This window comes from Tachysurus fulvidraco, chromosome 21 (genome assembly GCF_022655615.1).
Source record: "Tachysurus fulvidraco isolate hzauxx_2018 chromosome 21, HZAU_PFXX_2.0, whole genome shotgun sequence".
Lineage (NCBI taxonomy): Eukaryota > Metazoa > Chordata > Actinopteri > Siluriformes > Bagridae > Tachysurus > Tachysurus fulvidraco.
In genome coordinates, this window is record NC_062538.1 from 17,430,870 (window position 1) to 17,458,689 (window position 27,820).

General features: G+C 38.9%; 2 protein-coding genes across 5 annotated transcripts in view; one reads left to right on the plus strand and one right to left on the minus strand.

The window, feature by feature from the left end:
• The first annotated feature begins 183 nt into the window (after positions 1-183).
• Positions 184-8,350, plus strand: slc31a2 (solute carrier family 31 member 2). Of its 2 annotated transcripts, none has more exons than XM_047805934.1 (4): positions 184-474; positions 3,359-3,431; positions 4,553-4,791; positions 7,289-8,350. In XM_047805934.1, exons 2-4 carry the CDS (start codon positions 3,359-3,361, stop codon positions 7,481-7,483), a joined length of 507 nt encoding a protein of 168 aa, XP_047661890.1. In that variant the 5' UTR covers positions 184-474; the 3' UTR covers positions 7,484-8,350. The 2 variants fall into 2 exon arrangements, with proteins under 2 accessions (XP_047661890.1, XP_026998180.1); XM_027142379.2 differs by having other exon boundaries at positions 189-474; positions 4,553-4,775.
• A 757-nt stretch (positions 8,351-9,107) lies between these two features.
• The window catches only part of niban2a (niban apoptosis regulator 2a), a 38,836-nt gene continuing 20,123 nt past the window's right edge, over positions 9,108-27,820 (minus strand). For all 3 annotated transcript variants that reach the window (XM_047805904.1, XM_027142378.2, XM_027142377.2), the window contains exons 7-15: positions 26,625-26,740; positions 18,634-18,738; positions 17,325-17,487; positions 15,312-15,499; positions 14,892-15,047; positions 13,366-13,479; positions 13,077-13,184; positions 12,593-12,704; positions 9,108-11,246 (exon numbers count right to left, since the gene is read on the minus strand). In XM_047805904.1, the coding sequence (XP_047661860.1) occupies positions 10,408-11,246; positions 12,593-12,704; positions 13,077-13,184; positions 13,366-13,479; positions 14,892-15,047; positions 15,312-15,499; positions 17,325-17,487; positions 18,634-18,738; positions 26,625-26,740 (1,901 nt within the window). In that variant the 3' untranslated portion in view covers positions 9,108-10,407. The remainder of the gene's footprint in view (positions 11,247-12,592; positions 12,705-13,076; positions 13,185-13,365; positions 13,480-14,891; positions 15,048-15,311; positions 15,500-17,324; positions 17,488-18,633; positions 18,739-26,624; positions 26,741-27,820) is intronic.

Genomic DNA, 27,820 nt, shown 5'->3' on the forward strand with positions numbered 1-27,820 from the left:
ACTGTATGAGTAACCAATGACAGCTCAAATTTGAGTCAGTGTGACGTATTTTAACGGACGAATCCAAATATCACTTTAGTGCACTAGGTAGGGTACAGGAGAAGCTTTTGGTTATTCACTACCTGGTAGAGCTAGTCTAGGGAGTAGGGAACAATTTGGTTTTTACTGCATTTGCACGTTTACTTATATAGCTTGTTTCCCTTTGTGAAACCGTCTAGGAGCAGGAGGACAAGCTGTAGCTGGATTATATAATAATAATAATAATTATTACTATAATTATACTGATCATATATTACAGAGATGTTTTTGAAAGGTCTACGGGTAGTTTATGAATATATGATAAATGTTTGACATCACGATGTAACGGGACTTGATTTGTGTACTTTGTGAGTAATAAGACCAATAAACAAACCCACGTACAACTGTTACAAAGCCACATTATTTGCTGCAGGATCCAGAAAAAACGTGTCAAAGGTATGTCATGTCATGTCATGTCATTATTTATATCCATATGCTTTATTTTAATGTTTTTTATTTAGGGTAGTGAAGATTTGTGTTTTGAGTACTAAGGTGAAGTTTATCTTTAAATGGGAAAAATCTTTTTTTCTTTTAAAAAATATTTATCTTTAAAAGAAAAAATCTTGAACAATTAAACTTGACTTAAAAGTCACTGATGCATCTGTGCTATAAGTTACTCAGCTACAGGAGTGAGAAGTTTTGTGAAACTACATATGCAAACAATATATACTTTATCTTCTGTTTAAAGAAGATAAAAGCTTCTTAGCAGCAAGTCATAATAAAATTGGCTACTTTATTAATAAAAAAAGCTTCCTAGATACTTAACCAAATTATTGTCTCAGAATTAAATTTGTTTTTGGAGTTTTCAGTGATTTATTTACATTTCCAGCATTTAACAGACACCCTTATATCCAGAGTAATTTACATTTTTTTTTAATCTCATTTTTATACAATTGAGGGTTAAGGGCCTTGCTCAGGGGCCCGGAAGTGTGAATAGAACTCACAACCTTTCGGGTGATAGCCAAGCACCTTAACCACTAGGCTTCCACATCCCCTATTTAGTTCCCTTCTTTGACACTGTATAGCTTCCTCTCATTTACACTTCCACATATTTCAATTAATTACTTTTAGGTCAGCACCTGAAAATACTGAACTATTAAATTCAGTTGTAATAGTGTGTAGTAAGGAGGATTCAAAACCCAGGGTGACCTCATTTTGTTCCATAAGACGTTTTTGACAAGAGAAATTAAAAATAAATTTACTTTAATTAAAGGTTAAAAATCTGACTTATTTCTCATTTTCGCTGAACGATTACGGAAACGAACAAGGATGTTTGACATAACCATTTTTTTAAACCCAATTGTACCAAGGGTGCCAAAAATTCTGGAACCGACATCAATCTTAATTCTTCGGTACGCCTGAATAAGTGTGTTGAAGAAGATGTGTTTATGTTTCTCTCTTTTAACAATGGATAAAATGCCACAAACCATAGATACAAAAATTCTAGCACCGCTGATGTGTTTTTTTTAACCTGAGGTCACCACAGCCATCTAACACAGTACATTATGTCTTCTAAAATTTTATTTAATAACATCTTATCTTTGTTTAATTTCCAAGCGTTCTGAGACGTCCAGCGTAATCTATTTTCGTAAACGGTGACCCAGACATTCAGGCATTAGACGTTAAGCACAAATTTAGCTTAGTGTCATTTGCATGCTAATGGAAGCCAATGTTGTACGCATAGATAATTTTTTTTTCTTGTCTATAATGTCAAAATCACTTGCACATGATTTAATGACCACAAACACAGTGTTCACAGCAGAACTGAAACAGACAGAGAACATGAAACAGAGACTACATATCAGTTTTGGGGAAATGATTTGCAATTATAACCATTCAGTCTACAAGCTATTCATAATGTAAAGGAGCTAAGCTACCAATTTGACTATAGTCTACAAACTGCATTTGACTCTCTATCCTTTGTCAAAAGCCCTATAGTCTTCAAATCCATCATGTGAGTTTGTTTATTTAATTATTTATAGCAGAGAATTTTCATGCACTTTTGTTTTTCATTAATATTTATTTATTTATTGATTGATTGATTGATTGATTGATTGATTGATTGATTGATTGATTGACCACGCCACGATGCGTACATTGTGAAAGATTTACCAGACACACAGTATCTCCATAAACCTGATCACCTTTGGAATGTAAACTAAAGCATGTGAGAAAAAATCAACTGTAACACTTTTCACTTTATTATGCAGCCATTTTTACTACAAAGAATTTTTTTATTATTATTATTTTAACAAACCCACACAGAGTCTTGGGTCAAGTAGTTTCAGGAATGCTTCATTCTTCATTGCTATACATAATATCTTTTTCCTAGCAAAGGAAGAAAGAAAGAAAGAAAGAAAGAAAGAAAGAAAGAAAGAAAGAACCTGTAAACAGTTCTAATGTCTGTATCTTAGCTAAAACAGATGAGTGGCAAACCTTATAAAAACTCCTCGTACTCTATTTCTAGCTTAGACCAGTGATTTGTGAAAAGACTATATAAAAATTGTTTATCTTTGTTCATTTTCCTGAGCTAATCTCATCAATCCACTCCCAAAGCACGGTGAAATTTTGCATTGTTGCTCATTGCCAGTCCGAACATGCAAATCGTAGCGGTTTCATTGCTAGGTCGTTCCCAAAGAGCCTGACTGAGAATGGTCTTTGTTATTATTCTGTGGATAATCATTTAGCTGTATGCAAATGACATTGTGAAAAACAGAATTGAAGTAAAGGGTGAACAGAGTTGTGTAAGATTTCCGGAGTAGTATGAAATCAGTGATTTGAGATTTGCAGTGGTTGTGGTTGTGTTTACACTGAAACCACTTTAACTTTCTCTCTTCACCTTTTACTTTCTTTCTGCCTGCCTATCTCTCTGTATCTCTCTGTATCTCCCTGTGTATATATATATCTCTCCCCCTCTATCTCTCTCCCCTCCCTTTCCGTCACCCCCCCTTCTGTCTCCTCCCTCTCTCTCTCTCTTCCCATTCTCTCACCCTCCCTCACCCTTTCTCTCCCTCTCTCTTCATCTCTCTATGTCTCTCTCTTGGTCTTCTCCATGTCTCTCTCTCTCTCTCATTCTCACTGTCTCGCTCTCTCTCTGTCTTCTCCCTTTTTTTCACCACCCCCCTCTCTGTGTGTGTCTGTCTCTCTGTCTCTCTCTGTCTCTCTCTCTCTCTCTGTCTCTCTCTCTCTCTCTCTCTCTCTGTCTCTCTCTCACTCTCTCTCTCTCTCTCTCTCTCTCTCTCTCTCTCTCTCTCTCTCTCTCTCTCTCTCTCTCTCTCAGATGCAGATGCACTTTGAAGCTTCAAGCACAGTCACGTTGCTCTTTGACTTCTGGAGTGTACACGGACCTGGAGGTACAGCACATGAATGCTAAAATAAACTCCACTACTTGCTTGTTTAGGTTTCTTTAGCTAGCTTTTTTTCTTAATGTTTTCTCTGGTACTGAAGGATTTATCAAAACTGCAAGCGTAAAGAAATGGGCGTTCCCAAATTTGTCCAAAGCGGAGGCAAATGGCAAATGCTCAGGTGATGAGATGTGTGGGGTGGAATTGTGAGCATAACAATCCCCTTTCTCTTTGCTTAAATCAAGTAGTAGCACTATGAGATGGTCAGAGGAGCACTTGGTATGCTGAACCAGATGTTCAAAGAACTCTGCAAAGGTTTCTTCATTGATCCAACCACTGGTTCATTTTACCCCACATCATCTGGCTCACTTTGCTCTATAGCCACCATTTTGGTAAAATGGCCTAGCTTAGCAATTCAGGCTAACTTTTAGCTTGATGATTCACATGGTTTTATATGTTGACAAATCACCAAAATGTACCATACACAACTTTAGACCTAGATAAATTTGCTTTGGCACAACAGCGAGTATACCTGAAATGTAGAAAATCAACTTTAACAAGCAAATAAGTGTTTTTGTGAAAAAAAAAAACTTATCTCTTGTCCCATGTGCTTCTCCTCTTCACAAAAAATTACAAATGATGAAGTCCTTCAGAATGTATGGTCACATTACACCAAATTTGCATAGTTGCCCAGAAACAGGGGGTGGGTCAACTTACCCACTGGGTCATCTTACCCCACTCTCCCCTACATGAGAAACAAAAAACTTCTAATGCAGGTAAATGGGAAGACTGAGCAAAATAAGGTGCTGGATAAAGTTGAAGAGTGCCTGTTTTCATAACGAGAAAAAAAATTAGAGCTAGTATTGGTTAATACATTCCATGTGTGTTGTGAAGAGGAAAAAAACACAGCCCCGAGACGAGTGTTTGTACAGTGCATTGCTGAATTTTTGTTCAGGGCAAAAAACAATGTGTTACCCCAGGCACTAAACAAAAATGATTTAAAAAAAAAAAAAAGAATAACGTTTATAACGTCTGGTTCGTCCTCTATGTGTACTGTATGTATAATACACAATCCATGTTTACACAAGTCATTCTTTTTCCATCCATGTTCTGCGATCTTTTGTTTCCAGGAATGGTTCTTTCAGTCTTGGTGGTACTGCTGCTTACAGTATTATACGAGTTCCTCAAGGTGTGGAAGAACGTTCTTGTCAAACGGTCTGAAATTCATAGCTTCTCTCCAGAGCTGGAGCATCCCGAGAGCAGCTCGTCACTAGCTAACAGTCCCTCCCAGGTGTCTCTGGCTCCCACGGAGAACACCACCGCCCCTGTTCTCGGCACTTCCACTGCAAACAGGTGCAGGATTTATAATGTAATAATTCTGTACATATAATCTTGATTTATGGAATATTTAGTAATCATGAAATCCAGTTTAAGTACTTGGAGGTCGGTCTACCATCCAGTGTGACGGGGAGTGTGGAAAAGAGGTGAAGAGGGTTGGAGTGGGTGGAGAAAGGTGTCAGGAGTGTTGTGTGACAGAAGAGTCTCAGCAGGAATCAAAGGAAAGGTGGAGAAGACAGTAGTGAGAGCAGCTTTAGGAGTGACAAGGATGGACAGGATTAGGAATGAGCACATCAGGGGTTGTCTGTTTTGGGGACAAGGTCATAGAGACTAGATTTTGATGGTTAGACGGCTGCCAGGATGCCGAGGATAGAGTTAGGTGAAAACAGATGATTTGCTGTGGTGACCCCTAACGGAAAAGGCCGAAAGTAGAAGAAGAAGAAGATTTAATAATAATGAAATCCATCACATTGTTATTGTTATAAAAATTTCGTTAACGTTCAATCAGTTAGTAGCTCCTCTCACGATACAGTACTTATGGATGTATTGTGTCATGGGAATGAAATTGGCTTATATAGCTACATTCCTGCAATTATTAACTCAATCACATGGTAGCAGTGCAACAGATAAAATGATGCAGCTGCAGGTCAATGAATTTACTTACAGTTCATTGTTAGAATGGGGGGTGATTTTTGGTGCTGGCTGGGATGGTTTATGAATTGTATGAATTGAAAAATCTCTTGTTTTGGCCTTTTCTCTTTTCCCCAAACCTGCTTTGCTCTCCGGAGAGTCTACACCGAGCTCGTCAGCTCTTAGTGGCGGGTTTTCTCAAAACCTCGCAAACAAGACACCTTTAGCACTTAATCCCAGATTAGTGCCGTGCTTTACTTTTGTATTTTAGGCCTTGCACTAGGTGCCTATCCAGGTCACTGACCTGTCGACAGATCCAGGTTTAAATCCTGTCTTTACAGCACTTTTTACACAGAGACAACCAACAATATTCACTATTCAACACTAATGAATTCAACTATGGTTTTCAAAATAAAACCCTTACAACTTTAGCAGATTAAGCAGTGTTCTTTAACACAAATAAAAATAGATTCTCTCACCTTCCACACATCCAATTACTTTTGATTCCAGCGTTGAGGCGGCTCACGGTGAACTCCCGAGTCCTCTCACGCTCATAGCCAATTCTGCGGTCGAGGTGAAGTTAACAGCCTTCAAGGCTCGAGCGCTGCAAGCCTCCCCGGGAATCCCCGAAGTCGACTCTCAAACGTGGAATCCTGCCGACAACGCCAGCCTGTCGCGGAAGTTTTGCGGTTCGAGAGAATTAAAGCATAAAAATATCACACCAACAGGCACGGGCAAGAGTATAAAGGTTTTCACAGTTTATTGTTTTCAGCTTTGCAGAAGGACCCAACACTCTACGTGTAAAATCAGAGAGGAAGGGCCTCCATTATTGATAACACCAGCATTTTATAGACAGGAATAAAATGAAACAGGACATGTAAAACCAAAACATCATCCACCATTGGCTTAGAAGCATCGCCTGTTCATCTTCTGACCAAGCTAATCCCACGGGAACAAAAAAGGGAAAGGTCTGATTAAAGGCAGTTTTAGGAAGAAACAACTGAAATCTCTAGTCACAATAACTACCAGCCATGGGAAATACAGAAGCCTAGAAGGACAGATTCATGTGTTCTTCTCTAAAGTAAAAATTTCCACTACACCTGGAAACTCCTCATTGATGAAAGAGATCAGAGGATTATGGTCAGATAGGTTTGAGTTGAACAGGACGGCTATGGCAACCCCAAGAACCACTCTTTGGAGTGTGCAGTAATGGCTCAAGTGGATCTGGGTTCAAGCCTATGCTCTGCCAATCTGCCACTGTTTGGGCTCATGAGTAAGGCCCTTAGATCTTCTTGCAACCGTGATGAGCAGAAAAGCCTCTCTGGGTGCGTACACCACCCTATTGTGCATATCACCAAAACCTGATGACCGGTGGCCCCAGAAAATGTCCACTAAAGCTCTTGACCTTTGTCTGCATTATTTTTCAGTTTTGCCTAAAGTTTTTCTCGAATGTATGCTTTTAACATAGAATATATTTTATATCAAACCCAGTTCTGCTCTCTGAAATGCCCCAAGAGCTTGTTCATAAGCATCTAAGTTGTTATCTTCTACCTGATTCTACCTTCTATCTTCATTTGTTTAAATTGATTATATATATATATATATATATATATATATATATATATATATATATATATATATATAATGTTTTTTTTTTTTTTTTTAAATAAGGTTAATCCTAAAATCCAGGAGATTTGCTTGTTTTTTTTTTTTGTTTTTGTTTTTTTTTACATTTTTTTCTTTATTCTAAGGAGTGTATATTTAATTTAGAGTAAAACACTGCAATGTTTTAAAGCCGTAGGCATCATTCTTACCAGAATATCTTTCCACAAGGAATTACTAAGAGGTAATAATGGACCACTGTTCTCTAATATCCTGCTTGTGTCTCGTAATTACAGCTGGCTCCTCCATGGCGTTCGGACAGGACTGCACATTGTTCAGGTGGTTCTGGGATACATGCTTATGCTCTGTGTCATGTCTTACAACGTCTGGATATTCCTCGGAGTGATTGTGGGCTCTTTGTTAGGCTACTTCATCGCTTTCCCTGTCTCGGGTTATGCAATGTAACTGACCAATGTAACTGTAACTGTTAAATGTAGTAGATGCAACTAATCAGGGATTTCTTTTTTTTTTCTTTTTAAATTTCTTTCTTTCTTTTTTTTTTTAAACTGACAAACTTTACAAATTATGCAAAACAGCTGCCAGTCATTAACCTCAGTGCCTACGTGTTTGTACTCGGTATGATTTTTAAAAAAAAATGATATACTTTTCTTTTTAGAGATTGCCGTGTGTTTTTTTAAATTATAATCAAATAATCAAATTAGCTTTAAGTTAATTTGCTTTCAGAATGCCAATGTTAGAAGATAGGTTTTAACACTCTGTCATTGAAACGGTGCAATTTCTGATTATATGATCGTTGTTGTGCTGCTTGTGCATTTGCAGTCATGCGTTTATGGCTTTAGCACTGGGACACCTGGTGTCCTGTCTAAACACAGTGTCATGTGACCAGGAAGGTCAATATCACTTCATTGTGTAATGTGTATTCTCTTTTAACCTGCACAGGGAAAATGTGCTCTATGTGTTATACACTGTATCGCCAGAAAAAAATAAAATAATAATAATAATAATAATAGGGGGGGGGGCAGAGAGTAATAGTCTGCAATGACTTTACTTCCCTCTCGAGTGATTTAGTCATAATGTGAACTCCCCGTGTTGCACAGTTTTGGTCCTCGTGATGGACACGAAACCCACACGTCAGTCAGTGACTTTTTTGTGTTGTTTGTTTGTTTTTCCCCCCAGTATGGGAAGTATTAAAAAGAAAAAACCTCTAGAAATTATGCAAATCATTTACCTTCGATGTTGGAGCGAGATGAAAAGAGAAATGTTTTTAAAAAGTATCAGATCGAACTTTTTATAAGCTATAACATTTTTAAATGATATTAAATTGGTTTGACTAATAATTTTGATTGTGTTTGTGTTATTAAGAAAGGGGTGCTGAATAATAATGAGAATGCTGTGAGGTGAGAGCTGTATTCGTGACTGCAGACAAGAGATTTATTCTGCAGGTTCATTGGGATTTAAAATATCTGACCTCATCATTTATTAAAAATTTTTAATAAAGTTTTGCAAATGAAATTAGATTAAATGTATTTATTAATATATTTTTAAATTCTATTTTTTAATATAAATTTAACATTAGTTCTACATTATTTTATTCTTTTTTTTTAAATAAATGATACTATTTAGTCAAATTCTATATTGCTTTTTTATTTTAGTTTTTAGTTTCATTCTAGAGACAGATTTAATGTCTAATCTGATAAAGTAACAAAACTATATATATTGGAATTAACGGACTATAAATTAATGCACCTCCTCAACTTAGTCCTTTATTATCTAAAATTAAATACGCAACTCATCCCAATAATGACAAAGTGTGTACATTTATACTAACAAATCATTCAAAACATTTTGTAAGAATAAAAAAATTGTTTCGGTTTTCCTCAAATACACATGAGGCAAAAATATTGGCACCTCAAACAATATTAAATGTTTTGACCTAAAGATCAGAAACATTTTATCAGATATATGACTGAGCTAGTTTATGACTGACAAGATTTAGGAGAAGGGTAAAGGATCACAAAAACACCAGAAAAGATGTATTTTGACAAAAAGAAAGAAAAAAAAAAACATACTGAATACAACAAAAACAAGAAGAGAAACCATTTTAAAAGGGTTTTATTTATTTATTCATTCATTCATTCATGTATGCCTATCAGACAGAAAAGAACAGCAGAGTTTGACTACAGAAAGATAAAAAAAAAAAGAAAAAGTTAAAAACAGGGTTAATAAATAGTGGAAGAAAAAGATTCACTCCGGTAAAATACTTCGGAGAACCGCGACGACCAGGTCATTTTTATTTTATTCTTTAAAGAAATCTAAGAAGCACAAGGCAAGTGAAAAGCAAAGGTGATGAAAAATGTTACACTGGCTGTCATCGTAGATATGAGAAGGAAAAAAGGAACAAATTCCAACCATTTCATCAACTAGGTAGAAAAAAAAAACCCTTACGATATAACAAAAAGAGCCATTGTTCTGCTTCTTTCTATCAAAATACCAGAAGCTGGCATCAAGTACAAAGGTCTGTGCTGCCGTCTGATCATTGTCCTCCTCCAGTTCCAGCACAAGACAAGAAAAACAAATAGTTCTTGATACGCACACGGCCGGGGTTCAAAGTTAGCCTAACGCTACACAAGCTGTCTTTAAAGCCACATTAAGTTGAGTCATGTCTACCCACGAGATAAAGTCAGGGTTGCGTCGGGGTCAAAACCTCTCATGAGTTATTAGATCGAGAGAAAGATGACACGCCGTAAGTGCTTCGTGGATACGTTACGTCATTCCGCTGCGAATAATTATTAACATAGCACAGAATTAGTGATAAAGGAAAAACAAATAAATACACCGTTTCATGAACGCAGACTCTGTGTCCTTATTTCCCTTATACTTATATAAATATGTTGTAAAAACAAAGCAGTTTTAAATATAAGACAATTTATAACATGCTTATTTTTGGTGCTCATATATCCATATCCATACGGTATCCCAGGATTTCAATGGCATTAAGGCTTCAGTTTGATTCAAGTCTAAATACCGGTTATATGGAAAGGGAAAGCTGACATTTCAGTGACAAAAAAAAATTGTGCCTCCTTTATGATGAAGTAATAATATTTAAGCTTCACAAGGCAGTAATATGAATATATACAAAAAGTGGATTGCCACTGTTTAAAATGCACATTGTTGAAAAAAAAAAAAAAATTCAACTAGAGTTATTTTTTAAATACATATTTCTACTCACGTTAAACTTCAAACTGTTTCTGTTCTGTTTCTAGAACGAAGCGACATGCCAATGCAAGGATAACTAAGCTTTAAGAATGATTAGTGTATGTACTGTTTACTCGGCATATCTTCCCTGACTAAGATAAAAAAAAAATTGAAAAAAAAAAAATATCAATATCCCAGTTTAAATGTTAGATTCGAAATCTTCATCTTCTCCCGAGCCATCTTCGGACACTTCTTCGTCTTCCTCTTTCAGCATCACCATCACCAGTTCAGGACCCACTGGCTTGGCTTCACCCTTCAGGTCCGCAGCGACTGGCCGAGGGTCTTCTTCCTCAGTGTTCTCGTTGGTAGGTGATTGAAATCCGCTGTCGTCATGGTGACGTGGACTGGACTTGGCAGACGCTTGCGGAAGTTCAGAATCAGAGTCCACGTTGAAGTCTTCGTCCCGAACGGCGTTCTCTAGCTCCTGAATGGCGCTGGCGATAGCAGAGTCTTTTGGCATCATGTCCTCCTCTGAGGTGATGGCCTCTATCTCCTCCCCTTCCTCCAGAGGCAGCATCCCGTTGGTCAACACTTGGTCAGTATCTGCTGCTGAAGGAACAACCACCTCAAAAACTGGCCTGATGAGCTGCCTAATCTGCTGCACGCTGTCTGGGGAGCCTGGATCTTCCAGGGATATTGGTGTTACTGAAATGATTGGCTGTAAATTGCGATCGTCATTGATGAACGTTTCATCTTCAAGATCTTCAGCCGGCAGCATCTCGTTCTCTTCGGGGATCTCTTCCACGCCAGGTACTTCCAGGCAAGAGCCGTAAGGCATCGGTGCCATGTCCTCCGAAACAATCATGGACACAACCTGTCTACGTCTTTGGCGCCGGTCCGCTTCCTCTACTCCTCCGTAATGGCTGGCCCAGTCGATGGAGTTCTCCTCCAGTAGGTGGAGGTTCGGGTCACTGTTGCCCAGAATGACGCTGTCCCTGTACAGGTTGTGCCTTCTCTGTATGGCCGCCTCCTTTACAGCTGCACACAGAATAATTAAGTTTAGCTGTAGTATTTATTGAAAGTGTCTGACATTTGCTCTAAAAATAAAAAAAATAAAATTTTTTTTTAGCTTAAACAACACACACACACACACACACACACACACACACACACACACACACACACACACACACACACACACACACAAATATGATGAAATTTAAAATGCCTACAGTTCATAATTCCACCTTATATATTTTCTACCTTTTATTTTTATTATTTTTTTTATTTGATGCTGTGTGTGTACTACTTTGTTTTTTTTTGGAACCCCTGTTTATAAAGGAATCCCCTTTTTATAAAGAACCCCCTCCTCCTTTTTTTGTTATTTTACTTGGGAAGCCTGTAGTCTTCCCTTCATCATCAAAATCCCCAGTCATCAAAAATATCTTTTTTTAATAATCTAACAGTGAAATGATTTGCTCTCATGGCTAACTCTTAACATCCTCTTTAAAATGTTACAAGTGACTGCCCATGATATTATGCATGTTTCTGCACTCCAGCTATAACTGTACAAGAAATCTGCAGCTGTAGCTGTTGCTGAAATACAGGACAGATTTCTTGAGTACATGTTTACAGTATCTAGGTGAGGTTATCCACTGCAGTGCTTAATGTAACTGAGGAAACCCGCTGTAAGGTCATAAAGCTTGGAACTGGTCATAAGGCTTGGAACTAGTAATAAAGCTTGGAACTAGTAATAAGGCTTGGAACTAGTAATAAGGTTTGGAACTAGTCATAAAGCTTGGAACTGGTCATAAAGCTTGGAACTAGTAATAAAGCTTGGAACTAGTAATAAGGCTTGGAACTAGTAATAAGGCTTGGAACTGGTCATAAAGCTTGGAACTGGTCATAAGGCTTGGAACTGGTCATAAGGCTTGGAACTGGTCATAAGGCTTGGAACTAGTAATAAGGCTTGGAACTAGTAATAAGGCTTGGAACTGGTCATAAGGCTTGGAACTAGTCAAAAGGCTTGGAACTAGTCATAAAGCTTGGAACTGGTCATAAGGCTTGGAACTACTAATAAAGCTTGGAACTAGTCATAAGGCTTGGAACTGGTCATAAAGCTTGGAACTGGTCATAAAGCTTGGAACTGGTCATAAGGCTTGGAACTAGTAATAAGGCTTGGAACTAGTAATAAGGCTTGGAACTAGTAATAAGGCTTGGAACTGGTCATAAGGATTGGAACTGGTCATAAGGCTTGGAAATAGTAATAAGGCTTGGAACTAGTAATAAGGCTTGGAACTAGTAATAAGGCTTGGAACTAGTAATAAGGCTTGGAACTGGTCATAAGGCTTGGAACTAGTAATAAGGCTTGGAACTGGTCTTACCCATCATGATATCTTTACTGACCGACTGCAGGACGACCTCCTCGAAAATGTTCTCCACTAATATGAAGCGGGAGAAATCCTCAAAGATAAACTCTTTGTATTTTGGCAGCTCCTGAGCAGAAAACACAGAAACATGATTAGTCTTTTTTTTTGGAGACATTGTCTCAAGTGGTGTACAGTGTGGGAACGTAACACTTATTTATATCTAGTTCAGTCCAGTTATGAACTGGAGTGATGTAGCGGAGGATGAGGAACCGTTTTACTTTTAGATTTTATTCCCAGTGTTTTCTGGAGCACGTAAGGTTCACATTTAAATTATGGACATTCCAGGTTCGGATTTAAATCAGGATACAAATACAGGAAAATCTGAAGCATTACATGGATCCGGTTCCAGACGATGGAATTTCATCCCTCCCCTACAACAGAGAGAGATCCAGACGCAGATACACAAAGTATGCAGGAGTGATGTGTTGATCATACTTACGGAAGCATACACAGGATGGAGATGTTTCAGCATGTACGGGATTATGATCTGCAGCAGTCCTTCTCTAAAGAACTTCTTCCGCACCGTGCTGCTGTCGTAGTCAAATTTCTGCCCAAGATAAGAACAAACGCTCAACTGTTTGCTAATTGTTATTCTTTCTTTTAAGCTTTTTAAACACAAGAATCATTTCTTTGTCAGCATTCTTTTTTTTTTTCAGGCTGCTGAGCAGATAAGAGGTTCACGGTATTAGTCTTTAGTGCTTGTTTGAACAGGTCTCTGGCTGATTCACCTTCAATACTCGGTCCTGGGAGCGCTGCATGGTTTTTATAAGCTCCTCTCCTGACTGTTCGTCTATGTTTTGGTGCAGCAGTTGTTCAAACGTGTACACGGCATTGTCCATTTGCTGTGGTAGAAAGCAGACCAGAAAATACACGAATGATATTTAGGATCACAAAACATCCAGGCTTTACACCAGCCTATTATTATTGTTGTTGTTATTGGTGTTAGTGGTGGTTTTATTCATTTGCTCATTAATTTTTATTATGGCGGGGTTACATGAAAATGGGAGGGCTACATCAGGAAGGGCATCCGGTATAAAACCTGGTCCAAAAAAATCTAATATGTGGACTACGTGATCCGCTCTGGTGACCATGAACATTGAGCAGTCAAAAAACCACCATCTGTCACATTAACCTTTATGTACTGCTAGATACACCGAAGCTATAATATTTACCACTGAGTTTCTTTGACTAAATTAACAGTCTGTTTGGGTCTACACGGTTTAATCCAAGCTTCTGTAATTAGCTTTAACATCAACTCAGATCTAATGTGTTCTACTGGTGGAAGGTTCCAGAAGAAAAATAACTACAGCTCTAATAAAAAATCCAGGAAGTTACTGTGTATAACAACCTCCTAATCAATACACAATTATCAGACTGTATATGACTGTAGAAAGGACAATATTCCTAATAACAATCTGTGGTGTTATAACAGTTTATAATCACACCCTCCATGAGGATGAGGTTCACTTTTGGGTCTGGTTCCTCTAAAGGTTTCTTCCTCTTCCATCTAAGGGAGTTTTTCCTTGCCAAAGTAGCCTCAGACTCGCTCGTTAGACATAAAAACAAATGCATGTAAATAAAAATAATTCTAATATTATTCCTTGAACGTTTTGTACTATTTTTCTGTACGGCTGCTGAGATAACGTCCAATGTTAAAAGCGCTATACGAATAGAATGTAATTGAATTACTGTAAACGTTTCAATAATGACTCTAAATCGAAGTGAATTAATGCTTGAATGCTTGTTTGTGTTTGTTTGGGCTTCTTGTCAATCATTTTATTGTCCCCACCCCCAAACATCCCTTTACTCCACCCCTATGTCCATTGTTAATCAGCGAGCGAAAAAAAAAATTATAATTATTAAAAGGTGATTAAATAGTTGGAAAAAAAGTTTCTTAAGGTGTACAGAATTATTTTCCTTTTATCCTTAGGTTCCACATTTCACATGAAGTGTCCTCTATCTATGGCTTTAATTTGCCTGTAGTACTGGATGTTGCCACACAACGTCGCTATTGCTTCATCTACTATGCCATGAATCTAGATCTAGAACTATTACTGCAGAGTTGACTGCATGATTATTAAATACCAGATATTCCTGTTCTGGCTGCTCTGTTTTGTTTATGAGACAAACATATAATGTCAGTCGCAAGACATGTATTATATAGAACATGCAGTGAATAGAGGTGTCTAAATATGAAGCAGGTATGATAACAGTGCTGACTGCATGACGAGAGCTAGACGAAAAACAAACTGACCTCTCGCATGAGTATCTGAGCTCTCTGAATGAACACGGAAGGACTGGACACATCAAATCTCTGCTGCAGGCCCTCCAGACTCAGCTGCTCCATCTTCTCATAGCAGCTCTGCATCTTCACTGGGTGGAAAGCCAACATGGACACCTTCTCCATATGCTGAAAGAAAACAGAGCGTCAATGAAATTAAAAGAAACTGACCCTTACTGAAAACATCACCATAGCAACGACTGTATGATTGTTTTTTCCGTGACATTTTTTTTTAATTATGAAAGTGAAAGTCTATCATACAGCTGCCTGTGATTTCGCACAGCTGGAAGGAAGGCCAGAGCTGCTGGTATAGAAAACCAACCAAGACCAGAACTGAAAAACGCTGTGCTATAATATGAGGTGTAGAGTAGATCTTCCACACCATGTTCTCACCTTCCCAAGTGCCTCCTTGCTTCTGTCATTGACTGTGTTCATGCTGATTTCCACCAGCTCACGGAAGAGAACTTCCCTGACCTCGGAGAATCCCTGACCCACCGGGTCCATCAGAGCTTCCAGGATGGAGGTGATGTAGGGCTGCACTTTGCTCTTAAGGACCTGCTCTGCATTGGCAAGCACCAGGGCTGCACATGGAAACAAAAATACAACCATCACTCTAACTACAGGCAACACTGACATTATCAGCACATAACCCTAGAAAACTTTAGAGTCTAGAAAAAGCACTTTTCTGTAAAAAGCATGTTTTTTGTTGGTTTAGTTATCCACAAATGGAGTAAAGTGTGTACTCCACACCTTCCAATACAGTAGTCTGCAAATCAAATCAGTATTGAAAGCAGAATTTTACAGAATTAACCATGCAATAGTCTTTTTCCTTACTAGTGCAAACAGCATTTTCTATATATTTAGGATACATGTTTGCTTTGGCCTCTTGTCAATCATTTTATAGTCCCTACACCAAAAGGTCTCTTTACTCCACCGCATGTCATCATCTATCAGCAAGCTTGTGAACGTTATGACGGAGGTTTGTGCAAGTGCGAAGAAATTCAGGGGTGTAAAAATATATCATCATAAATATAACTGTAATCGTGCTACACATCTTATAAAACATCTAATGCACATATAAGTTGCACAATACAGTAATGTAATACAGCATTTAAAACATGACCCAGTTGAATAGTCTGAATCCTGCAATCTGATTGGCCAGTAGAGCTGAGCAGTATGACGATATAATACCGATATTCAGAATACAATCTTAAATTCATTGTATAATGATAACAGTTTTTTTTTAATATGAGCAAACCTCATGATATATTATAAATCTTCAAGAAATGGCACAATATCACCCCCCCCCCCAAAAAAAAATCCTCACCCACCCCTATTACCCCAGCACTTTTCCCCCATTGAGTCGCATTCCAACTAAAATCCTCACTCACAACAGAAACCAACCAGCATCCCCGATCTCACATGATCTCACTGTGCCATTAACAATTGTGTCTAGGTTTCAGTCTCGATGGTAAACAAACTCCTGAGCCGTCTGTGGAATGCAGTTCTACCAGCACTGCTCTGTTAGACGAGCACAGTGCCCCTGCCAAGCCTTTTTTACATCCAGTGAGCAATTTTCAGCATGTGGTTTAGACTAATGTGTTATATGAGAGAGAGAGAGAGAGAGAGAGAGAGAGAGAGAGAGAGAGAGAACTTGCAAAGAGCCTTAATGAAATTTTGCAATGAAACTTTGCTTAAAAGTGTCCCGGATTACCCACAATGCCGTCTAGTGACCTGTCGATATTTGATTTAATGGCCTTCGTGTGCCTTTGGAAGTGATAAATTACGATCATGTCGTGTTCACATGCTTTGTCATCGGGAACAGAACACGAAACAGAAACATGGTTCCTTCATACACAATGGCGGCTCAAGTGGGTAAGGCTCTGGGTTGTTTATCAGTGGATCAGGGTTCAAGCCCCTGCACTGCTAAGCTGCCACTATTGGGCCCTTGAGCAAGGCCCTTATCCCTCACTGCTCCAGGGGTGCTGTATCATGGCTGACCGTGTGTTCTGACCCTAACCTCTAAAGTTGGAATATGTAAAGAAAGTTTATTTAATTATTCAATTTATTGAACCCATTTTGCTCAAATCCGTTATTTTCATGCTTTAAAATTTTACAAAATGCATAGAATGGTACTCTCCTCCACCATCTGGGAAATCTCTGCTTTTCCGGGTCGTAATTACAACTCGAGTGGTCATTCATGTGTGACTTCCTAGTGGGAAACTTGTATTTACGATAATTACCATAGCTCTGCCTTGAGAGAGTGATGCGGCAGAGCTTTAGTGCTTTGGTTTAGATTTCTCAGTTCAAATCAAATAGGTCAGATTTCAAAGCGCCAACTTTTAACCCACCCGCCATCAACTCCAGTGCAAAAGTTTGCTTTCACATTTACAAGTCGGGACTTACCACGCATCTTTCCAGTGACATGCTCTTTGGATGAAATGATCTGGTCCATGTCTGTGCGCAGTGTGGCATCCAGACGGGGGCACTCTACCTCACAGTCCTGTACCAAAGCCCTGTGCTGTGTTCGTGTCTGAGTCAACACCTGTCTGTACACTGCATCCGAGATCTATCGGTCAATCAAACAGAGGAAGTCACAGGGTGTACAGCTAGAAAAATGAAAGGATGCAACACATATACTTATATTTATCAAGAAGGACATAACGATGCCCTGAAAGGAAATAAGATTTAGTTTATAATTTAGCGTTAGTCCCACTAATATGCAGTCTATCTACACAACCGCCTTCTTAATAGTGTGTTGTCGGTGTTAGTTATTGTGGGATATTGTAACATGTTTAAGGCACCTGCCTAACAAAGCAGGTGTGAATTATCTATCATACAAGTTACTAGGGCTGGGCGATAAAACGATAACGATATGTATCGCGATAGACACGTGATCGATATCAATAAAAAATGTGTTCGATAAAACGTTCAATATTTTTTATTCTTCGTCAGAAGAAAACAGAGGTCGCGAAGCAAGTTTGGTTGCATTAACAAAGGCACTCGCTATTTTATTTACTAACTGTAAATAAAAGAGGAAGAGTCAGCTACTTTTTCATATTTCTTTCAGGTTTTATATTTCAAACAATGTTACTGTAGTGTATCAGGTTTGTGTTTTATATTACAGATGTATCTCAGTCTACCTCAGTTTTATTTATGTTTACAAAACACTGCACATATTTTACACACTTTATTCACCAGAAGATGAACAGCTAGGGAACTTCCTCGCACTAAACTTACACTAAATTCTCAGGTTTGTCTATGTTTATATTTAACACTTTGCACTATTTTATTACAATTTATTAAGCATTTCTTACATTTTCTTTCATTGTGCACCTTAAATGTTGAGATAATTGTTAAGTGTTCATTGTGACTTTAGACTTATGTTTACATTATAATTATTGGAGTTTTCCTGGTTGTTGACATTTCTGTCTTAATAACTGAGGGGATAATGATCTTAGCTTAAAATAAAAATGTTTACATGTAATATATTTTTCTCCTGGTTCTTATTTTAAATGGGTCATAAAAAAGTTCAATAATTATCGATATCGACCGATATGAAACATTGATATCGTGATACAGTTTTTAGCCATATCGCCCAGCCCTACAAGTTACTGTTTACTCACAACATGTTCTGTTATTGATATTGATGCGTCTGGAGAAATGAATTGAAATAAAGCTGAATTTAATTCAAGTCTCGGGTTTAAGTACTGACCAGCATCCAGTTCCTTTGTCTCTGCTGCAGCTTTCCCTTCAGCCGAGGACCTATCTGTGTCCTGAGCTGCGGATACAGTGTCTCCATCACCAGGTTGGCCAGAATCTACACACACACACACACACACACACACACACACACACACACAGTATATTGAGCCATTAAACATATTATTGGGAATAATTCGCAGGGTCCATATCTAACAATTATTTAAAAAAAAGTAGTCGTATGAATACAGATACAGATATTTGGAGCATTAAACAGATCCGGATAGTGTCACACACTGCTCAACACCCCTACTGTATGAGGCAGAAAAGGATTTGAAGTACTTCTATAGAGAACCTGAGCAGTCTTTAGCTTCTGTGTACTGATTTCTGGACACTTTGTTGTAAGTGACTGGGTGTTCTTACATTTGGAAACCAGACACGGTTAAGCTTTAAAATCACTATGTTTTGATTGCTTCATTCTGATTATCCACACACACACTAACACACACACACACACTACCACACACTACCAGACACTAACACACACCTTCTGAAGCGGTCCTTTGTTCCACAGTGTCAGAAATGTGAGCACTAACAATCGAGCTTTGAAGTGTGTGTTTGTGTGTGTGTGTGTGTGTGTGTGTGTGTGTGTGTGTGTGTGTGTGTGTGTGTAGAGGCTCTCTGTATTCATGTGAGCTTATGATGATAAAGGCTGGCTTTTGAAGTTGTAGCTAAAATTTTAGATCATCCTAAGTTTGATCAAGACTCGGGATTAAACCAGGAGCTTCAAAATTACAAGGCGCAAGTATGTAGGCGACACACTTACTGTAACACAAGAATTCTGGTGCGTTGTAATTTAACAGAGAAATAAAACAACCAAAAAAAATCGGGAAGGGGGGGGGGGGGCAAACAGTATTGAGTAAGTGCTCCAGGTTGACGAACTAAACGAACCGTTTGTGAGGTCGTCTCTAGACAACGACAACGTTTTCTCTTTAAATGTAGGTCAGGTGAGTTTATAAAGAGCAAAGAGATCTGCACACTCACTTGTCCATTCAATGTAGTCGTGTATGTAGGTGTATATGTATACGTGTTGTGTGTACACTCCTACATCAGTTCACAAAGCTGAATATTTTTGGTTAGTGGACTATTCTTATCTCAGGACCAGCACTGATATGAGTGTTTTTTTTATGTGCACAGAAAACACACGGATCAATAGACACATATCTGGAAAACAATAGTCTTATATATATACTGCTATCTACCCATGAAGCTTTATCCATGAGCTCACAGAAGGTCAGATTGATAGACGGCAGGCGGTAATGCAATCCCAGGAGAATAAGCCCATCCCATAAACTGGCAGGTGGGTAAGAATTGAACACACAGTAGAACTAAAGAGGATATAAACTAAATCAGGCCCTACAGGATTACACAATTTTGCGATCGAAGAAACAATAATGTTGTCCGGGGCAGTGTGCGATTTTTCATAACGACAGCGGATTTTCCGTAAAAATTTGATCCGTGACGTATGATCACGTGTGTCGAACAGCCGTCACAGAACGTTATCATAGAAATGTCAAACAAATCTAAAATCTGTGAAATTTGGAGGGTCTTTGAGTATCAGAGGAAGAGGTACAGTATCTTGCACCGAAACTGTGGAACCGTGTACAAGGAGCTCCTGGAAGGCAGCTCCAGAGTGTGTGTGTGTGTGTGCGTTCATTCACAGCGACAAAAAACGTCTTTAGTCATTCTGTCATTTACACCGATGAGGTGTTGAGTGGTCCGAGTTCTACTGAGGTGTCGTAAGACATTCTGTACAGAGCAGGCATCTGCAGCCCCCTCTTACTCCGTTTCCATGGCAACACAGACGGGCACTGCCAGGTGTGTGCCAATTCGCACAGGGCAGAGAGAGAGAGAGAGAGAGAGAAAGGGGGAAAAAAATATATTTAAAGCCAGACCCACACCAATCACCAAGAACAGCACACACGGTCACAGTCATTTCCAGATTTTTATAGGAGAAAAAAAAGCAGTCAGGAAGTGAATGGAGTTTTACAACGTAGTATACACACTGCATACAACACACTGCATACAACACACGCATGCACTTTTTCCTCAATGGGTGCTTTATTTTCACCCTGCATCAGGGTGTAGACCTGACTAGAAGCAGTAATAGTGTCATTCATACACGGTTTGTTCATCGGGGTGTGTCTTTAATGTCTAATATAAACAGCAGCGCTGCCTAAGTATAAGTGTATAAACGTCTCAAACCATGTGCCATGTGGTATAGCCATGTGCTATAAACGTCAGTCCTTAAATTTACGTTTATGTTTATATTTAATCTCCCCCATCTACCCATGGAACGTGTCGGATTTATATATTTGCACAAATTAAGGACATTTAAATAAGTACTTCTGTGCTACACTGTTAAATTTCAGTTCATTTCCTTTTCTTAGGACTAACCATGCTGCTGTTCTATTCCAGGCCTAATGGCTAATAAAGGCTTAATATTATTTGCTCATAAGACAAATCCAGGTAACACAGGCACTGACAGGGGCTTCTGTTAAATCACTAGGGTTTCATTTACCTCAGATATCCACACCTCCACTGTAGATTCAATTTGTTTTGAAGATAAAGTGAAGTGAATTGAAGTGTCTTGCTCAAGGGCACCTCAGTCGCGGTATTGCCGGCCCGAGACTCGAACCCACAACCTTAGGGTTAGGAGTCAAACTCTCTAACCATTAGGCTACGACTTCCCACTGTCCAGTTTTGCTGTCTGTTCCCATGATAGCCTCAAAATCCTGTTCTTGTATGACAGGAATGAACCCCAGTAGGGTCTTCAGCTGTTGTAGGTCATCCACCTCAAAGTTTATTTTTTATGCATTGTGAGATGCTTTTCTTCTCACCATGGTTGCAAAGAGTGATTATTTGAGTTACTATATCCTGCAGCTTGATTCGTTTCTTATCCACTAGACTTTCCACCCACAGAACCATGATGTGTAAACGCTAGACACTGTTGTCTGAAATGCTCAAAACAACTGGTACCAACATCCATATTGCACTGATCAAACTGATGTAAAGATGATAACTGATCCGCATATGTAAGGTTTTTGGATTGTCAGCTGACTCATGAGGGGGTCACGTTCACCTCACACCTCCAGGGTTGGGGGTTCGATTCCCGCCTCCACCTTGTGTGTGTGGAGTTCGCATGTTCTCCCCGTGCCTCGGGGGTTTCCTTCGGGTACTCCGGCTTCCTCGCCGGTCCAAAGACATGCATGGTAGGTTGATTGGCGTCTCTGGAAAATTGTCCGTAGTGTGTGATTGCGTAAGTGTTTATGTGCCCTGCGATGGGTTGGCACTCCGTCCAGGATGTATCCTGCCTCGATGGCCGATGACACCTGAGATAGGCATAGGCTACCCGTGACCCGGGAAGTTCGGATAAGCGGTAGAAAATGAATGAATGAATGAATGAGCTGACTCATGATTGGGCTTTGAGTGTATGTGTGTTCAAATGATGAATAAATGCTTGTTTAATTCAATGTGTTCTGGTGTGTGTTTTACTCATGACCTTGTTCTATTTACTTTCCTTCCAGACTTCAATGGACCTATTAGTAGAGCAAAGTCATTAGCTTTTGACCACGACCTCAAGTGTGCAGACTATAGAAGGCCACGGCTATGTTATGCTAGGCCTCCTACAGTAGGTGTTGCTGATGATGGTTCAAACACAGAGTCTGTTAAGTTATCATTTGTGTAAAGTGTTGACTTTCTCATCCTTTTGTGTATTCCAGAGCAGTACAGTGTTCAGTGTTTGTTCCAACAAGGCCAATGAAGAAGAACCATGAATATGATCCATTTCTAAACTGTCTGGAACTAATTCCATCAGCATCTCACAGGCTACAACAGTCTATTCATCACCTCCAGTTGGCACAGCTGAGGAGGAAGCAGGCAGCAGAAACAGCTGCAGAAACCTCTTGAAATGAAAAGATAAGCTTCGTCACCATGCTGGAACGGCAAGAACAAAACCAAATCGCCTGAATGCTCCCAACAAAGAGGAGAAGTGAGTGCCTTTAAATCAAAGGATTTGGCAGCAGGCATGGGACAAATACAAGAGCTGTTAGCGGACTGAAGTACAGAGCTGGAAGGAGCTTAATACAGCTGCCTTCAAATGCAGATACAGACCCTGATGTGCTATCACTGTCTGGTCACCAGACAAGAGGGACCTTCTTCCAGTAAATGGCAATCGATGCAACCATTTCTGTGCAAACGCCGAGTATGACTTGTGGACATTTGTGAAGGGGTTATATGGAAATCATCCTCTAGCTATGGCAGATTTTACAGACTGAATACTGGTTCACTGCAGTCGGTACTTTATTGAGGATATTGACTGAGTGACACTCACCTCAATAAAGCGATACTCATGCACAATAAAGCACAATATCAGCATCTTGGATGATTCTCATCTTCTATGGAGCCCAGGACCAGACGTTTGCATGAGTCTTATCCTCAAATAAAGTACAGTATAAGAACAAGAATAAAGAGAAAAATGTCGATATTTTAAGCAATTCCTTTCCTTAGCAGGAAGCTGTATTAACAGTTGGATTAGTTGTATGTCTGTTACTGTCTGGTGATGTGGAATATCAGGACAAGTTATGAACTCTCATGACAAGTTAGATACAGATATACAGCTTCCACTACTGTAAGCTTCCACTACTGTAAGCCAGAAAAAAAGATATGGGTCTACAACTGAGTAGAGAACCCTCAGGCTCTCTTGGGTTACTAGTGTTACCCGGAGTAGGTGGACAGTGAGTATGGCAAAGCAAGGGCTTTGACGTCTAGATGTGGTGCCAATCAAGATTTGTCAAAGATTTGTTTCTAACTGCATTCGGTGTAGAAATGAGTGGGAATAGGAAAAGTCCACTAGTTCCAAAGGAAGCCATCCTGATAGTGCTCTAACTCATTCCTAAAACTTAAACATAACCATCTGGTTTTATCTGGATACTCTCTAAGCCAAACTTTGCACAAAGCTTAATAAAAACAATAACATTCCTTACTAGTATCTTATACTCACACAACCTTAGAGACTTAGCACCAGGTTTATCATCACTCACTTACTAAAACACTACTAAATCACACAACAGCTTTTCTGGAAAAACACAGAACTCCATCCATCCATCTTCTACCGCTTATCCGGGGCCGGGTCACGGGGGCAGCAGTCTAAGCAGGGACGCCCAGACTTCCCTCTCCCCAGACACTTCCTCCAGCTCTTCCGGGGGAATACCGAGGCATTCCCAGGCCAGCCAAGAGACATAGTACCTCCAGCGTGTCCTAGGTCTTCCCCGGGGCCTCATCCCTTTTGGACTGTTTGGACTGTCCAAGTCACTAATGAACGATAATATATAATAAAATGCAATTACACTGTAAATTAGTGTAGCTGCAGGGAACACCATGGCATCATATCGATAAAAAAACCTCATAAAAAAGAACTAAATGACACCTTTCCTAGTATAAACATTTGTCCGTGGGGTGGTACTTCCAAAGGTATGTCTATTATACCTGATTTATGGACCTAGAAGACGGAGCGTATCTTAAAAATGAATTTAAGGGACATTATACATTATCACTGTTTATGGGGAGTGATCACAGTACTTTGCATGGTTGTGAAATGTGAGTTTGAGAGCGTTTTACCCCGAGATATACTCCAGAGACAGCAAGCGTGAGCAAGGTTCCTAACTCACAAGCATCAACCTTCAAACCTTTTTGGCCACTTTGAAAACTGTAAAGCCGTTTAACTGAATTAATAGACACTAAATCATGTGTTCCAAAAAAAAGGCTAATATTTCTATAAGTGTTGCACAGGTTTTGGGCAAACACTGTAAATAATAGCATATATATGCAGAGAGATAGAGAGAGAGAGAGAGAGAGAGAGAGAGAGAGAGAGAGAGAGAGAGAGAGAGAGAGAATATAGCATTTTTAAATGTATGTCATTAAAACCACTTTATTCTAAAAAAAAAAAAAATCAGCATGGCCATTTTATGTAAAACAGGATGAAGTAAAAGGCTAATACAATTTTGTAATAATAATAATAATAATAATAATAATAATAATAATAATTATTATTATTATTATTATTATTATTATTATTATTATTATAAAAACTCAAAAATGTAGTTTATTTTCCTATAAATACATTTCAAATGATGGTTGTTAAAATCCTCCCATAACCTGTAATATGTCATGAACACAAAATGGTATATAATGAATATATAAAGACAAAACTGTACAAATATTTACATTTTTTCTAGAGTGACTTAAAGAAGCGCTTTGAGATCTCTTTCAATAAATACATTTTTATACCGGTTCGCTAGGTCACGGCTAAGAATAGTCTAAAAACCTCAGAAGACACGTTTTTTCCCCCTCAGACACACATTCTGCAGCCTGTGGTTCACATCTCTAATGACAGGTTTGATCACTAGCTGCCTTTTTACTCCCTGGTTTAGACATAATTTGAGGGTTAGACCGCCTACGTAACATTAAAGCAAAGCAATGCGTGAGCTAGGCACTAAGTAAAAGACCAAATGGAATGGAAAATATCTTCCATGGATCTTTAAATGTAGACTACTATAAGTATAATCTAGGTTAAAATCAGTCTGTTTAATAACAAAAGGCGAGACACATTAGCAAGATGAATATGTGAACTGACAAAGAAATCCTTTGTGTTCCAACCAGGTTTGACGTTTGATTTCCTTCAGGAAAACAAAAGCGCATTTCCTTTTGGTTACTGGGGTTAAGATTGGAGTTAATTGTTTGCACAGCATTAATGATCTACGTTTAATAATTCAACGAGTAGAAGGATATAAAGATGGTAAGCCAAACGTGTGCGCGTCAGAAATGTAACTGCACTTCCACCTGTTCTTCTTCTTCTTCTTCTTCTTCTTCTTCTTCTTCTACCTGAACTCACAGTACTGCCTGTGTCTCACCTGACCTTCTCTACACACAAAGGCTGGATTCAGTTCACAGAAAGGAAACTCCACCCTGGCTGAACAGAGTAGAGCAGAGCACACCAGAGGAAAGGAAAAAATGAGATGTAGAGAAGGAGAAGAGAAAAAAAATTTAGAGATAAAGAAATAGGAAAGGGGATGTGGGGTTAAAGAATTAAGCTTCGAGTTAGTTCTGTCAGGCCACGTCGTCAAGCGTACATCAGCTGTTAATCAGCAGTCCACGACGCGCACCGATCCGGTTACGTCATCCGTATTACCGACCATTTAAATTCCCATTCATAGAGCCGCTTTCTAGTGCGTCGCCTTTGCTGCGATTTAAACGCCCTCCTCCAACCCCCAATCCACCATGCCGGAACCCATGGTCGTTGTAGCAGTTTTGTCTTAAATCTCCACATTTTTCTCTCTCCCTGTCTCTCTATTTATTTATCCACTTATTCATTTATTATTTAAAAAAAAAAAGCTCTATGCATGACCAATGGTTCTGTTATGGGGGGGGGGGGGGGTTTGGGGGTGGTCTATTCTATTTTCTAGTTGCTGCTCTCCCCGCTTGGTCCATGCATGACTGACGGAAATGAGCCTTTTCATCTGCTGTTTGGTTGGTTAACTAAAACAGCCAATCAAAACGTGTCGAGATTTCAATTACGGGACAAAACTACAGTTCTAGTCATCAGTCCTATTGAAGGGAAAATAAAATAAATCGAGAAGTTCTGCCGGACTACTGTTTCGGATTGTGCAGTGTATAAATGCCCTCATTCTCCCTCTCCTTCAGCTTCCTTCCTCATCTTACGTGAGGTCTTACGTGTGCAATTAGTTTTGCTTCTGCACAGATTTATTTATAACAAGAGTCAGAGAAGGGTTTTATGGGTAATTACAGCTCACACAGGAACTGACTATGCAAATCTGACTGAACCTGGGAGACGTGTTAGTTTTTATATCCAGGTTGACCCACATTTAAACAATGTGAAAGTGTCCTATTCTGACCGGGAGTTTGGGCTCTGATTGGAGAACTGACCTGTGCTGGATCCCCGCACATCATTTCCCAGGTTCCGTAGTGGCCTTTGGCTTGTCTGTATAGTCGTAGGGAATTGGTGAACGTTGGTGTGAGCACCTTGTTGTCCTCTGACAGACCTGCAGGAGGCATAAGAGAGCACAGTTAGTGCGATCATAGGACTACATAAGCATCGCTAATGTTTACTTATTTGGCAAAACCGGTCAATCTTGTTAAAAACATAAACATGAAATTAAACATTGATACATTATGGGTACAGGATCCCAACCCTGGTCATGAAGTACCTACTGAACACACATAGTGCATTTCCTGCTCTAACACACCTACTTCAACTTAAAAAACTGGCTTCTCTAGGAGCAGTTTTGGGATCCTGTGCATTTGGAAAAGAATAGAGAAAAGTATTCTATACTTAAAAGAACTCTATTATTCAATATTTTGACTTTTAGATGCTTCCTGTACTAGAAAAAACACAAGGAATCATGTTCTTGTTCAAAGCAAAACCTAAACCAAATAAAAAAAATACACAGCAAAACAAAACCAAAATATATCCAAACAAAACAAAGCATTAAAAAAGACAAAACCATAATTCAAAATAAAAATCCAAGCAAAAAAACAAAAACAACAAAGCAAAACCAAAAAACGTTGGGGGAAAAAAAAACAACAAACAAAAACAAAAAATAAACAAAAATAGAACAAAGCAAACAAAAAAAAAAAGAAAAGAAGAAAAAAGGGTTATGTACATTAGACAGGCCACAATTCTCATATGCATGACAAGATTGTATCTGAGAAACAAACAAACAAACAAACAAACAAACAAATAAATAAATAGATAGATAGATTACAGGACTGTACACTACACAGATCATTGAAACTCTTGAAAACACTGTGTCATTTTAACCCTACTCCTCTTTCTGGCTCATGATAACCTTTTAGAAACTCTTTCCTCTCTACACAGACACACACCAGCAGGAAATAACTACACAAAAGCTGCACAAACACAGGCTGACATCAGCAGACAAGAGTCTGGACAACAGGAAAGGCAGCTGATAGAGAAAGAGAGAGAGCGAGAAAGCTTGTGCTGTGATTCACACACACATCCACATGTGGGCAATTTAATGGTGCAGTTTGTAATTTCTGAAAGATTAAAAGATACCTCAAAAAAAAAAAACCCTGTGACTTAATTTCAGCATAATTTCATC

Bases quoted from the DNA above. Each gene is read 5' to 3' on its own strand.
- slc31a2 (XM_047805934.1), top strand. From the start codon at position 3,359: ATGCAGATGCACTTTGAAGCTTCAAGCACAGTCACGTTGCTCTTTGAC. The intron at 3,432-4,552 runs GTACAGCACATG...TTTTGTTTCCAG, and splicing joins GAGTGTACACGGACCTGGAG to GAATGGTTCTTTCAGTCTTG. The intron at 4,792-7,288 runs GTAATAATTCTG...TCGTAATTACAG, and splicing joins ACAGGTGCAGGATTTATAAT to CTGGCTCCTCCATGGCGTTC.